General features: G+C 44.7%; 2 protein-coding genes across 2 annotated transcripts in view; one reads left to right on the forward strand and one right to left on the reverse strand.

The window, feature by feature from the left end:
• tdrd9 (tudor domain containing 9) overlaps window positions 1-6,452 on the forward strand; it is a gene marked incomplete at both ends in the record, with an annotated part of 46,324 nt that extends 39,872 nt beyond the window's left edge. Inside the window, 4 exons of the mRNA XM_080522367.1 lie at window positions 750-888; window positions 5,133-5,251; window positions 5,761-5,833; window positions 6,357-6,452. Of these exons, the coding sequence (XP_080378493.1) occupies window positions 750-888; window positions 5,133-5,251; window positions 5,761-5,833; window positions 6,357-6,452 (427 nt within the window). The remainder of the gene's footprint in view (window positions 1-749; window positions 889-5,132; window positions 5,252-5,760; window positions 5,834-6,356) is intronic.
• Window positions 6,453-7,989: 1,537 nt separating this feature from the next.
• Window positions 7,990-15,390, reverse strand: part of rtn1a (reticulon 1a) — a gene marked incomplete at its 5' end in the record, with an annotated part of 41,418 nt that continues 34,017 nt past the window's right edge. The window contains 6 exons of the mRNA XM_080522376.1: window positions 7,990-8,828; window positions 9,744-9,802; window positions 9,928-9,974; window positions 10,646-10,715; window positions 12,023-12,161; window positions 13,191-13,398. Of these exons, the coding sequence (XP_080378502.1) occupies window positions 8,786-8,828; window positions 9,744-9,802; window positions 9,928-9,974; window positions 10,646-10,715; window positions 12,023-12,161; window positions 13,191-13,398 (566 nt within the window). The 3' untranslated portion in view covers window positions 7,990-8,785. The remainder of the gene's footprint in view (window positions 8,829-9,743; window positions 9,803-9,927; window positions 9,975-10,645; window positions 10,716-12,022; window positions 12,162-13,190; window positions 13,399-15,390) is intronic.

Here is a 15,390-nt window from a genome sequence, read left to right on the forward strand (position 1 = left end):
CCCATCCCGGCGCCCCCGCCCCCCCCCCCCCTTGACACGCATACAACCTCCCCTACCCCTACCCATCTCCCCTAACCCTGCCACCCCCCTGATATGCATACAGCCTCCCCTACCCCTAACCACCTCCCCTGTCCCTACCACCACCCCCCCCCCTCCCCGTTCGCTGACTCTGTGTTCCATGTTACTTGTTGTTTTTGTGTTTTCCGTATCCCCTATATTGTCAGCGTCTTTGAGCCTCGGAAAAGCGCTATATAAATTCAATTAATTATTATTATTATTATCCCTTCATCATCCCCTCATCATCTTATCATCCCCTCCTCATCCCCTCATCATCCTCATCCCTCTTCATCCTCATCCCCTCCTCATCCCCTCATCATCCTCTCATCCCTCCTCATCATCCCCTCATCATCCTCTCATCCCTCCTTATGATCATCCCATCCTCATCATCCTCTCATCCCTCATCATCATCCCCTCATCATCCCCTTCTCATCATCCCCTCCTCATCCCCTCATTATCCTCATCCCTTCATCGTCCCCTCATCATCCCTTCATCATCCCCCCCTCATCCACCCCTCTTTAAAAATATAAATAATTAAAAAACAGCCCTCTCTTTTTAAAAACAAAAACAATAAACGGCCGTGAATTCTAGTGGAGGCTATTAACTGTGTTCCCCTGAGATCTAGTGAAAAGATTATCAAGTATCATCATCATGTCAGGTTATGTATCAGCCTCCCCTGCTTTTCTCTGCAGCACCAACAAGGAGCGGACGTGCTACACCGGCGCCCTCTGTGGCCTGGGGGGGAACAGCAGCTCCCAGGAGGCCATCCTGCCTGAACATGACATGGAACTCATCTTCAACGTCAAGTTCGACGTGGAGGACATCACAGAGGTGACGCCTAGCTAGCTTTACCTAGTTAACACTCATATTTTTCATTTTATTGGACAGATACAGTGAAGACAGACAGGAAAGTAAGGAGAAGAAGGGAGAGAGAGGGCATGTCAGTAGGGCATGGGCCGGATTCGAACCCATACCGACATGGGCATATGTGTGTACTGTAGACCTCGGTGCTAGACCACTGGACCACCCCAGGCCATGGTGCTAGACCACTGAACCACCCCAGGCCACGACACTTACCTAGTTACTGCCTCATAGACCCCCCTATCTATATACCAGATGTGTGTGTGTGTGTGTGTGTGTGTGTGTTCACCATCCACTCAGGGGAACCAATCCGTGTGTACGACCTGCACGAGACGTACACCTACCTTGGACACAAGTTCAATATAGCAGGTGAATGGAAAGAACAGGTTGCCACTTTAGCCACTGAGTTTACCACCAGGCTGGACCTCATTGATGTTTCACCACTTCCACTGCTTATGAAGTTGGAGGCCATCAGACAGGTCGCCCTGTCCAGAATCCAACATATTTTCTAGGGATGCTCCGATCTGGATTTTTGGGGCCGATACCGATCACCGATTTTTTTCCTCAAGATCTACCGATCTTTTTAAAAATACATAACTGTATGCCTACTGACTGGATAATAGCCTACATATATTTTGCTTTTTAGACAAAAGTCTTGATCCATTAGGCACCAAGCAAACGCAGACCCAAGTCAGTCGATATGGCTGTATAAAAGACATCATAAACGTGGCCTTCATGGTTTACATAAGCAGGGGTGCAAACTGGCGATGGTCCAAAAAGGTGACACTTTTTTTTTGTCCGTAGATGGTTAGCATTAACAGTCTAACAATGATGCGCGTGTAAGTAGCGATGGCCCTGACTAACACCCGCATAATTAATGTAAGCAGGTTTCTACTAGTTACATTTAAGACCTTTATAAGAACACTTTTAATAGATTTGAAGACCTATTGAGCAAGTATTGGTATTAGACTCACATTCATTGATTCTTTTCATTAGCAATGCTGGGTGATCTGTTCTGTTGCATATAGAACAATGATAATGTAAGTTACTTACTTACACTGCATAGCCTACATACTGAGATATGGCACACACACACACACACCTCTCACAGGTACACACACACCTCTCACAGGAGGGCCACACACACACACACACACGTACAGCTACACACACGCACGCTATATTTACTAAAACACACACACCGTTGCTACCACTGCAAGTTTGAAGAAATTATAACTTCACATGCCTACAGTCGAATCGCCTCCTACGGCGATTATCGTATCGTGGCCTCTTGTCTTATCGTTTCACGTGGCAACATATCAGGGTTTTGGGCGCAGCTTAACTGACGGTATTTAGTGATCGTTAAACTGTTGTTTATTTTTCGTGTTATGAAAAAAAACGAGTCGGCGAGTAGCGTAGTTCTAGGCTGAGTTCGTAAATTCGCTCTGAGAGCGCCGGAGGGCACACTGGGCTCAACGTTATAAAGGGACCAAGTAATTTGATTGGACAAGAGGCATTCCATGACTGCTGGTCAGATTTCCAGAGCGAATTTACGAACGCAGCCTAGAACTACGCTACTCGCCGACTCGTTGTTTTTCATAACACGAAAAATAAACAACAGTTTAACGATCACTAAATACTTAATGGATTGGATTCACCATTCTCGTTTGCCATAGACTACTATTTGGTAAGGCTTTTGTAAATACTTTTGTTTTGGGACGTGTTTGTGTTTGGGGCGGTATGATCATCTAATTATGTGTAGTTATGTGTTTCTAGCATGTCGATGTTCTATCAGGTAAATTCGCTAGAACTAACCTCATGACATTTCACAATCACAAACATAGTATATGTACAGAAACTCACTAAAGTATAAAATACCGCTTCTCTTGAAATCACTCTCCAGCTCCTATGACGCTTAGAGGTCAATGCATTTGTTTTTTTGGTGAACTACCGTAATAACCCTAAATGGGTAGAGAGTGCAACTTCTCTGCTTTCAGAAACTTTTTTTTTCTTTTTCGATTGCACATATAGTTCAAGAATTACGATAGTTTGAACGAACCCTGTAAAATCCTGTACGAACCCTGTAAAATCCTGTTGAGAAGTTATCGCAACATAGAAATAACGTTTTCCCACAATAAAATAACTTAAAAGATCGGCTTTTGCGATCGGCCATTTTTGCCGATCACCGATCGAGTCATTTGGAGTGAAATCGGCGGCCGATAAATCGGAGCATCCCTAATATTTTCTCCAACATCCATCTCCCAAGCAAAACACTGAGGGAACTGAATGATAAAGTGGTCTCTCTGGTGAGGAAGTGGTTTGGACTGAACTCCCGTACCACCAGAGACATTATTTTCCACTCTAAACAGGAGGGGGGGTTTGGTGTTCGGTGTTCCAAACGTGGAATGGATATACAACGCCACACGCCTCTCACACTTGTTAAACATGCTGAACAGTGATGATAAGACCGTCAGAGAACTTGCGAGGTCCTCCTTGTTTCTGGACATGAGACGCCGCAAAGTTCCCGTGGCAAGAGAGGGTGAGCCCAGCTTCCTGGGCTTCAAGAGGAAGCCCAATTTCAAGATGGACACCCACTCTGCTGGTTTTGGGGTCTGGTCAGATTGGCCTGACCTCAATGACCTCTGCGAGGACTGGAGTTTCCCTGGACTGGGTGAGGTCTGACTCAGACACTGTAACAGTGTCCGAGAATGTTATAACTGACTGTTCAACCTCAGTAAGGGCTACTGTTATTGACACAGAACATCATTTGTCACCAGACCATGCACGGAGGTACCTTGTTAGGCTACAGCACCAAAGACAGCAACAACACTGGACTGGTTTAAAGCTACAGGGAAAGCTAGCTTGCCTCCCTACTACTGATCATTCTGTTTCTCATTCAATATTTAAGAACCATGCAGTAGATGAGGATATAGTCACTTTTACAGTTAAAGCTAGATTACAGGTCCTCCCAACTAGACTCAATCTCTCTCTGTGGTACCCTAACACATTCTCTCCCCACTGTCTGCACCATGATCAGAATTCAATCACTGAATCCTTGTCACATATTCTGAATGGCTGCTTTGTATATAAAGGCATGTACATCGCTAGGCATGATAGAATTGTTGACTTGCTAGTTAAGGACATGCTCTCATATGTTACACCCTCTGTTAAAACCTATAAACACACACGTGTCTCAACTACCATGTTCAACCTGTGCAATAATGAATATGACTATTTTTCAAATGTTGCAGCCAATACACCAGATATTGTTGTTGTCGATGAGGACAGTAGAGAGGTCATCATTTTGGAAGTGGGTTGCGCGTTTGACTACAGCCTAGAAGAGGCCTTTCTTACCAAAGTTGTGAAGTACCATCCACTCAAAGATGCCATTGTACAGCTTGCGTACAAATGTAAATTATTAGTGTTTATATTTGGAAGCCATGGTAATGTCCACAGACTAGTCGTCAGGGGGTTGCAGATGGCAGGAATTCCCAAGCCTAAAGCAAAGGCCGTGGCAAAATTCTGCTCAATATCTGCAATAATTGGCAGCCGCCACATATGGAGGAGACGCTGCTACCTGTACCCATAGACAGATTTTAAAGCTTGAATTATCGAGTGTCCTATGCTGGTGCAACTAATACTGTTTGTGTTCAAGAATTTTATTATAAAATGTGAACGCAAATAAAGATATTAAATGTGTGTGTGTGTGTGTGTTATAAAACCATGAATTAATCAACATTCCTCACATAATATGTGACACAGTCTGATCATTTGGTCTGCATGTCGGGATCTGATGTAATGATCTGACTTAAAAAAAATAATAATTTAAATCCATTTCCTCGTTGTTGAAAATCAACGAAACATCGCTAGTCAACTAACACAGCTTGTTTTGTGAGCCTGTTAACAATGTAAAGTAGTGTTCTAGTTAACTAGGTAGCAGAGGCTTGACTAGCGAATTTGTGTTGTGATTCACAACAACGTTGAAGTGTAGTTCCGTGTTTCAAAAGAAAAGTCTGAACATCACGGTTGCCGACAGGCGGACCAAAATGATCAGACTGTGTCACATAATACGTGTTTCCTGTCTGTCAGATCAACACCTTACATAGGTACTGCCTCATAGACCCTGTAGCTAAATACCATATGTGTATCTGTGTTATAAAACCATGAATGAATCAACATTTCTGACATAATAATGTGTGTGTTCTGTCTGTCAGATCAACGCGTTGCGCGCGGCCGTTAACCGCCTGGTGTGTGAAGGGCCCGGGGGTCCGATGCACCTGGGGCCGGACCGGGTCAGCGCCCTGCAGGAGGACTGCAGAGACCACCTCATCAGGTTACCATGGTTACCACACACACTCACATACCTGGGTACCACACACACTCACACACCTGGGTACCACACACCTGGTTACCACACTCACCTTTGACCTTTTTGACCTTTTAAAACAACGTTGGTTGGGGCGGCTGTGGCTCAGGAGGTAGAGCCGGCGGTGTAATAATCGCAAGATCGGCGGTTCAAACCCCGGCTGGCCACATGTCGAAGTGTCCTTGGGGCAAGACACTGAACCCCAAATTGCTCCCAATGAGCGGGCCGGCGCCTTGCATGGTAGCTTTGCCGCCATTGGTGTGTGTGAATGGGTGAATGAGAGGCCGTTGTGAAGAGCTTTGGAATAAGGCGCTATATAAGTCAGTCTATATACTGTTATCTATTGCCAGGGAGAGAGAATTGTGACACGTAGAGTTGGATGGCGACTGGTAGACGGTCCTCTAGAGGAACACGCTGTTTGTCGCTGGCCGTTGAACCATGTCTTGTCTCCCCCTGTCCTCGTCTGTGTGATGCAGGCTGTTTACAAAGTCGCCCCCCCGAGAAGACCTTGTCCCTGAGTACTACAATAACTCTAAGAAATGGAACGAGGTGAGAAGGTTTGGGTCAACTGGCCCACGATGTTCCCTTGTTGTTGGTTCACATCCTCTTCTCCCCTCTGCCTAAATCAGTTTGGTTTGTTTTCGTGTTAAGGTGTTAAATAGTCACACAGCTTTCTAGGGGTTGTAGGGTGTTAAATAGTCACACAGCTTTCTAGGGGTTGTAGGGTGTTAAATAGTCACACAGCTTTCTAGGGGTGGTAAGGTTACATAGTCACACAGCTTTCTAGGGGTCTTTAGGGGTCGTAAGATGTTGAATAGTCAGACAGCTTTCTAGGGGTGTCTAGGGGTTGTAAGGTGTTAAATAGTCACACAGCTTTCTATGGGTGTGTAAGGGTTGTAAGGTGTTAAATAGTCACAGCTTTCTAGGGTGTAAGGTGTTAAATAGTCACACAGCTTTCTAGGGGTTGTAAGGTGTTGAATAGTCACACAGCTTTCTAGGGGTCATAAGGTGTTAAATAGTCAGACATCTTTCTAGGGGGTGTGCACATTTCAAACCTGTGCATGTGCTGCAGGTGGATCCCAGTCTGAAGATGGAGATCGTGGAGGAGGACAGGAGGAGCAGTGGAGAGCTCTTCCAGCTGCACGCTTTCACGCTCCTCAACATGTGAGAGAGGAGAGGAGAGGAGAGGAGAGAGGCCCTCCTACAGCCTCTGCTGTCTGGCCCGGTTGAGTTTGTTTAACATTTATTATTTGATTATTTTATTAAGATTTATTATTATTATATTATTTTATTAAGATTTATTTGATTAAGATTGTTCATTTCTCGACACCTCAGGGAGGGGGGGGAACAGGCGGTGTTTTGTGTTTCGGTTGTTCTGATTCATTTCTAAGACGTGGTCACACGATTATGTCATGATGTCATCATGATGTCATGATGATGTCATGACCACGCTGCTGCTCCTTGCCTGTGTGTTTGTGTTCTTGTTGCTGTTCAGCTCCGCAATTTTGGGATTTGTGTTGTTCCGATTTCCAAACAGCTTTTTCTATTTTTGCTGAATAAATCATTACTGTATGTGTACATACAGTACATATATATGTGTGTGTACAACCTTTTATTTTGTATAAATGATATCTGATATTCTCTTAAATGTAGTATTTCGAGGAAACACAACTCTACAGTATTGAATATGATGATAGTGACATTACATTATATTACATTACATTTTTGACATTTAGCAGACGCCCTTTATCCAAAGCGACTTACAACAAATACATTTGTCTAAGTAGGTGAATCATCTAGCCATCAGTCATCATAAGAAAAAGGAATCTATACTATATGAACATATCTCTGCTAGATGAACATATCTTCCAGATGGCTAGGTTGGGTCTGATGCTTCAGCGAGGTAAAAAGTCCACTTATACGTCTGACTGTTCCTAACAGATGAGACCCGTCAGTCACGGCCCGTCTCCCCCCCACCTCAGAACCGTGACCTGACGGCCAAGTTAAATGTGTCGCCTCAGCGTGCCCCTGGCCCCCGCCTCCCCCCTCCCCGTACACGAGAGAGGAAAGGGGCTTCTGTGCCACCAGGATTCAACATGTATTAATAGCGTGACATGTACAATCCCTTTGGAATATTTCCCATTTGCTGTACGTGCTCGCTGTAATAAGGCTGTAATAACGCCTTCCTAACATTAACACCTTCCAGTCAGATCGCTTTAATAACACCTTCCCAACATTAACACCTTCCAGTCAGCCATGTCCTCATGTTTCATATTTCTGACGAGGCTCAAAACTCTCCAGGCAAGAGACCAGAGTTGATATGAGTTGAACCCTTCTTTCACAGGGTTCCCACACCTTCTGAAACAACAAATTCAAACACCTTTCAAGGACTTTCAAGACTCAATTCTCTCAAATTCAAGGACCCAACACGGCATAGTTTCAGACAGAACTAGTTGACGAGCTAAGTAAAACATTTTTGAATATATATTTCTTTTTTTAGAGAGAGAGAGAGATGGGAATTCAAGCACTTTCAATGACCCATGTCTATTTTCAAAAACTTTTAAGACCTTGATTTCTTTTTTGGGAACCCTGCTTTCAGTTAAATGATCTGAAAAGACAGACGTTGTACATCAAGGAACATTTATTTTTCTTATTCTGTAATTAAATACATACTGTAAGTGCAAATAGTTAAAGAGTCCAGGGTCTAAGAACTACATTGAGTATAGTTGAACATAGTACAAAGTTGGACAGTTAATTCAAACAAGCTAAATATCACCAGATACTCCTTGTCTTCATAGTAGTCAAACAACAGTACCTAAACCATGAGCTTGTGTATAGTTCCTTATAGTTATACAAAAGCAAAAAAAAACTACAATTACCACATCTAAGACGCATATTGTTAAATTATTTTTGTGCTTGAAAACACCAAAAGGAAATCATTTGATATTTATATATATTGACATACGTATACTGAGAGAAGCCCCACCAGAACATCAACTCAGAAACAATGAAGCAGTATTTAACATTGGCAGCGGAGCATTTCTGTGGGCATAATAGCTTTTTTGTGCCAAACCTGACAAGTTTGTTTGTTTAAAGCACTGCAAAAAAAAACATAGCGTGGAAAAAACTGCACGAAAGAGAGATCAAATATTATTTACTCAAGGCTTGACTTCATGCACTTTAATAACAAGCAACACAAAAGAAAAGAAAAAAGTCTGTTTCTTTTTTTTTTCCACTTCTTTTTTTTTTTTTTTCGGGTTGTGAAACTTGTCTAACCTAGACATAAGATCTGGAACATGAGAGACTAACAGTGAGCGTTAGTGTGTTAACCTATAGACAGGGTTGGGGGTAACCTATTGAGGGTTTCTCCAGAGGGTGGTTTTGAGAGAGAACACCATCGATGATGACAGGACGACCCCCCACAGATAATGACTGAGCTTCTCCAACAGTGACCAAGCTGTCTGACCTCCGACCTCCTGACCTGGACTGGACTGTTAGCTTCTACTCTTCCTTTCGCTTGGCCCCTGGGATCTTCGCCTGGATCCTGGAGGGAGGAGACAGGAAACAGGAAGTCATTGGAGCTGTTTGTTTAGATACTGTTAGATTACATTTACATTTTGGGCATTTAGCAGACGCCTTATTCCAAAGCGACTTACAATCAATACATTTGACTAAGGAAGTGAATCATCAATCCACCAGTTGTAGCAGGAAGCGTAATCTAGCTCAGGCCAGTGGCCATTGGCAGTCGTCGTGATAGAATCTTTGTGAGATTAGATAAGATTTAGATTCGACATTTCTGTCATTGCACAGTAGAGTACAACAAAATGTATTTTATTAGCTCTAGGTACAGGGTCAGCCATAGTCAGCGCCCCTGGAGCAATTAGGGGTTAAGTGCCTTGCTCAAGGGCACAACGGCAGTGGTTAGGCACCTTAGATATGCCAGCAACCCTCCAGTCACCAGCTCACATGCAGCTTCCTCCTGAGGCCGGCCTCTCTAACCTCTAGGCTACAGTTTCCCCCAGATACAACACTGGGGACACTAGCTTCTGTCGTGATATAACACTCTACATCATCCTTTCATCAGTTTTATATCCAGGTCGAACATCCTTACAATGAATGTCTGTTAACACTAGTACAGCCGTGCCTTTTTTACCTACTATAAGAGCCGCCTCGGGGGTCAAATGACCATAGTCTTCAGAATGGAAAGCTGCTATTTACACACGACCACTAGTTAGCTGTCTTGTAAATTAGCCTGCCTCCTACACACAAAAAACTGCAAAATAGCTTTATACTGGCTTATCCTGATATGATTTTGAAAATGTAAGGATACTGGGTGGTAGAACTCACATATCTAGAAAAAGTCATGAAAGGAGCGTCCTGAAATTTGATTGAGTGCAAAGATATACAAATAAATTGGCAGTTCTAGTGTTAAACGTTCTTTACAGAAACAGTGACTCACTTTCCCACCACAGAGTTAACCTGGGTCCGTATTAGTCCCACGTACTGGTCGATCTGTGCCTGTTGGACGAAATAATTAATTAGTATAATAATCTAATAAATTAGATCAAAACATCTAATCAATCGTTGACGAAGCTGAGAGTGAACACAACTGCTCCGTAACCATGGTGACAGTGAACTCTTACCTGGTGTTTCTCATAGACCACAGGCATGGTGAACATGGACACCACCGCTGGAGGGAGGGAGAGAGAGGGAGGGAGAGAGGGAGGGGGAGAGAGAGAGAGAGAGAGAGAGAGTGAGCATGATACAGCATTCTGACCTGGAGTGTTCCCCAGTACTCCAATATGCACACTTATCTCCACCTGGTCACACATTGTACCAACAGCCCCCTCCCCAGACTAGACCTGATATCTACACCAGGCCAACAGCCCCCACCCCAGACTAGACCTGATATCTACACCAGGGCAACAGAAAAAATATATATACGCTACTGGAAATCAATTGTTTTTGTTCAAAGGGCAGAATGTCTGTATGTTTGTTTACAATAGAAAAAGTCCTCAAGTAGGGCAATGTCATGTTTTTCCAGATTATGGCATTATGGATTATTATTGTAAGATTTCAAATGATGTCATAAACTGAAATACACAATATATACTGTATATCAGACTGTCTGGTGTGTACTGTATATCAGTGTGTGTGTGTGTGTACTGTATATCAGCCTGTCAGTGGTGTGTGTGTATACCATATATCAGAATGTGTGTGTGTATACTGTATACTAGACTGTCAGTGGTGCGTGCGTGCGTATGTGCGTGTGTGTGTGTGTGTGTATACAGTATATCAGACTACCTGTGTGCGTGTGTGTGTGTGTGTGTGTGTGTAGGACAGAGGAGGACAGCTACTCACTCAGAATCAGCAGAGTCAGGCCGTTGAACAGAGCCCCGACGTAGGTCAGCAGCCACATCAGCACCGCAAACTGAAACACAGAAACCCCCCCAGGGAACATATCAGTTTACCTACTGACCCCCCCCAGGGAACATATCAGTTTACCTACTGACCCCCCCCAGGGAACATATCAGTTTACCTACTGACCCCCCCCAGGGAACATATCAGTTTACCTACTGACCCCCCCAGGGAACATATCAGTTTACCTACTGACCCCCCCCACAACACAGAAACATATCGTTAGCTTCATAGCATAATTGCCTAAGTCATGCTACAGTGGTCAGCCGAGCCATCTTTGTATGTAGTGACAAAAATGCCAATGTCAAAGAGATGACTTGGGCAGATAGTGATTTTGGAATGTAACAAGCATTCTGATAGGCTGATGGCATAGGCAATAATGCACAGTGAATCACACACCCCCACAATGAGTGTCGGCATCTGAAATTTGACCTGAGGGTCAATCGTTGGATGATCATTGGATGTCGATGTACAGTGTATGTCCATTGTTGATGACATCATGAGTGAGGCGTTGGTTGTAATGGTTATTCAGAGCTGTTAGGATCAAATTCTTTCTAAGAATTCTTTCTGTTTAATCCTGTTTATCTTAACTGACTTAAGTGATGAGGATTCTAGACATCCTGGCTCCAGGCCAACATGTGGCAGATGTTTCATGGCGAACTTGTTGACCCACGTCTATGACACCATTCATTCATTCCTGTGTTGTTGCTCCACCACCTGCCAACGCCATCAACTTGTCAGTCAATTGTTGGAATTTGGTATTGTCGGGACTCTAGGCACAGGGTCAGCCATATTCGGCGCCCCCTTGGAGCAATTAGTGTCTTGCTCAAGGGCACATGCAGCTCCCTTCTGAGGCGGGGGGATCGGACCAGCGACCTTCCGATTGCTAGCCGGCCTCTCTAACCTTTAGGCTGCCTACCCCCCATGCTCATTGCTGGTTGATCACTGTTGCGTGAGCAGCCAGTTGTCTGAGCACCAGATCCATCTGAATACATTTTCTTTTAATCCAACTTTTCCTTTGTGCATCAACTTTATTCCTCCTCACCCATTTTGGATTTTTATACTTCAGAAATCATCAGTACAGTTCAGTGAGTCCACCAGGTCTTAGACCAATGAGGAAACTCATATGGAAACGTTGGAAATGATCGGAAAGTTTCTCAAACTTACGGGAATTATTTTGCAACCCTAGTGTTGATAAAGGTTATTCAGAGGCTGACCTTCAACCTCTAGGTGTTGATTAAAGGTTAAAGGTCATTCAGAGGCTAACCTTCGACCCTAGGTGTTGATTAAAGGTTAAAGGTCATTCAGAGGCTGACTGACCTTCAGCGAGTCCACCAGGTCCTGGACCAGGAACAGCCTGCGCAGCTCCTTCATACAGGTGTTCACGTACAGGAGACACTTGTCAGCATATTTACCGATCTGATCCTGGGACAGCGAGATCTCCACCTCCAGGTAAGATCTGTATGGAGACAGTAACAACAGTATTATAGCAGTATAACAACAGTATCTTCTGGTTTATAAAATCTGTATGGGAACAGTAACAACAGTATTGTTGTAGATGTAATTGATTCTTGTGTAGACATTTAGAATGAGCACAGGAAACTTGTGTTAAGCAGCTTTACAATGCCCTTTATTGTAATAATGGTTTACAACAAGGATAGGACAATTGAGAATTTCTTCACATACACACTCCAACCTTTATACTACGAACATCTCATGCCCCCCGTAACCTTGACTCCACAATATCTCATCAACAGGAAACAACCCCTCCCCAATCTGTGAACATGAATGTTGGGAATGTAAAGCAGAGAGACTTAACTTTCTCAGCATTTGATATAAAACCACAACAGTATCTTCTGGTTTAAGCGAGAACATCCATCCATGTTAGCATTATTTCACCTTTGAATGTGATGTGAGGTCATAACGGGCTGCGTTTACATGAATATTTGTCACTTATGTCCTGTACTATTGTCAGTTTTTTTAAAATCTTAAATTATGCCTAGTGCCTTATTGTCTTGTGCTGCAATGTCAGGAACCCAAGCCTAAGAATTTTACTCGTCACTGTAATGTGACCTAACAAGAAAACTTGAAACCTCAAACTCTCTCTTCCTTCATTTTTCATCCATTTACCATTTACCTTTCTCTCTCTCTACCTCTCTCCCTTTCTCTCTCGCTCTCCCACTCCCTCTCTCTCTCTCTACTTTCTCTACCTCTCTCTCTCCCTCTCTCTCTGCCTCCCTCTCCCTTTCTCTCTCTCCCTCCCTCTCCCACACTCTCTCTCGCCCTCCCTTTCTCTACCCCTCCCTCTCCCCCCCTCTCTACCCCCCCCCTCCCTCCCTCCCTCCCCCCCCCCCACACACACTCACTTGAAGGGGTGTCCTTCATCTGTCTTCTGCACGGCCTGCAGCACGGACTTGTAGATCCTCTCTACCTCTCTCTCTACCGACCCCCCTCTCTCCCTCCCCCGCTCCCCTCCCCCCTCACTCACTTGAAGGGGTGTCCCTCATCTGTCTTCTGAACGGCCTGCAGCACAGACTTGTAGATCCTGAAGCTGATGGTGGCAGAGAGGGCGGCCAGGGCCAGGTAGGCCCCCACGCTGACCACGCTGAACTGGGTCAGGGAGAAGAGCAGCAGCATCACGCTGCCGAACACCGCCCCCGACTGCTTCACGTTCCTCCAGTACAGCAGGTCAACGGCTGAGGGGGGGGGGCAGAGAAAGGAGGGGGGGGGGGGCAGAGACAGGAGAGCAGGGTTAAGGACAGCAGACAGCAGTGTTGAGGACAGCAGTGTCTGGTTCTTCCATTAGCTTCCCATCAAACACTGCATCGATTTCAAAATTCTGCTCCTCACTTTCAAGGCCCAATCTTGCACCTCCATATCTCTCTGAACTCCTGAACACCTACACTCCCTCTCGCACTTTCCGATCCTCCGCTGCCTTTCAACTCACTATACCTTCTGCCCGCCAGACCACTATGGGGTCTAGAGCCTTCAGTCACTCTGCCCCCCGTCTCTGGAACTCTCTTCCACAAGACATCCGCAACATTGACTCTCTCTCCACCTTCAAATCCTGCCTGAAAACCCACCTTTTTAAACTGGTGTATTTTTAACTGATTGTTGTTTTTAAGTCTTTAGTTTTGTCTTGTTTTGGTTTGGTTTGGTTTGGTTTGTTTGAATCACTGTTTGAACTTGATCTGTTGCTTGTTTTTTTATTATGCTTTGAAAGGCGCCCATAAATAAAATGCATTATTATTATTTATAGTGTTAAGGACTCCAGACAGCAGTGTTAAGGACAGCAGTGTTGAGGACAGCAGACAGCAGTGTTGAGGACAGCAGACAGCAGTGTTAAGGACAGCAGTGTCGAGGACAGCTGGGTTAAGCACAGCAGACAGCAGGGTTGAGATCAGTCCCAGCATGACCTCATCCACCACCATTGTAGTGACATCATCATTCCCAAAGCAGTTATCCTTGGTACAGTTATTAGCTCTTTATTGCGTTGGATGGAGAGCTATGAATGAATGGACCAGTAGTGTGAAACAGGGTGTCAGGGTGAGAACTATTCACTTGGCGTCCGCCCCCCCCCCTACAGTATATATAGAGTTAACCTTTACTGAGGATAATGGCCAACTGTCACTTGGTTGAACAAGCGTCACTCAAGAGTCAAACAACTCATGTTTGTTTGAACACTCCAACGCAACTTTTAGCTGTGTGATATGGGATTATCAGTAGTAGATTATCAGCACCTGGCCTTGTCACACACACACATACACACACACACACACACACACACACACAGACACAGCCCTGTAGTCCCCCCCAAACACAACCTGGTTCACCAGTCGTCCACCTGCAACTGACCGGTTCACCGAGGGCTCCATCAATCATTGACCAGTGTGCCCGGTGGAGACGGAGGCAGAAATAGACTGGTATCAGCTCAGCTCACAGATAACGGCTCAAAGTGACCTGGTCAGGCAAAGAAGTGTGTTCTGGTCACGGGAACCTCGCCTGAGTCCTGACCCGTTTGGGGAAACCAGTTGATTCAACACAACACTTTCTTCTTCTATCACAACGACTGCCAATGGCCCCTGGCCTGAGCTAGATTACACTAACTGCTACGACTGGTGGATTGATGATTCACTTGCTTAGTCAAATGTATCGATTGTAAGTCGCTTTGGAATAAGGCGTCTGCTAAATGCCAAAAATGTAACACACTACATTAATTAATTAATTAACGTTGTGTGCAACTTGAATGCAGCAACCATTGGGGTAATGGTGGTCTCGGGATAGTGAGTTGGACGGGTGATCGGAAGGTCATGAGTTCAAATCCCACCTGGGAACACCACCACTAGTGTGTCCTTGAGTAAGACCTGGGAACACCACCACTAGTGTGTCCTTGAGTAAAACCTGGGAACACCACCACTAGTGTACCCTTGAGTAAGACCTGGGAACACCACCACTAGTGTGCCCTTGAGTAAGACTCTTAGCCCTAAATTACTCCAGGAAGACTGTCCCTGTAATCTCTAATTGTAAATCGCTTTGGATAAAAGCGTCTAGTGTAAAATGTAAATGCAGCAGCCAAATATACAACTGAATGGAAATCTCTCTCTCTCTCTCTCCTGGTTGCCATTCCCCTTGGTATCTGGGTTTTTCCTGAGGTATAATATGACCCAGTATGGAAGATATTTCCCCAG

This window comes from Nansenia antarctica, assembly GCF_963989245.1.
Source record: "Nansenia antarctica genome assembly, chromosome: 1".
NCBI classification, from domain to species: Eukaryota; Metazoa; Chordata; class Actinopteri; order Argentiniformes; family Microstomatidae; genus Nansenia; species Nansenia antarctica.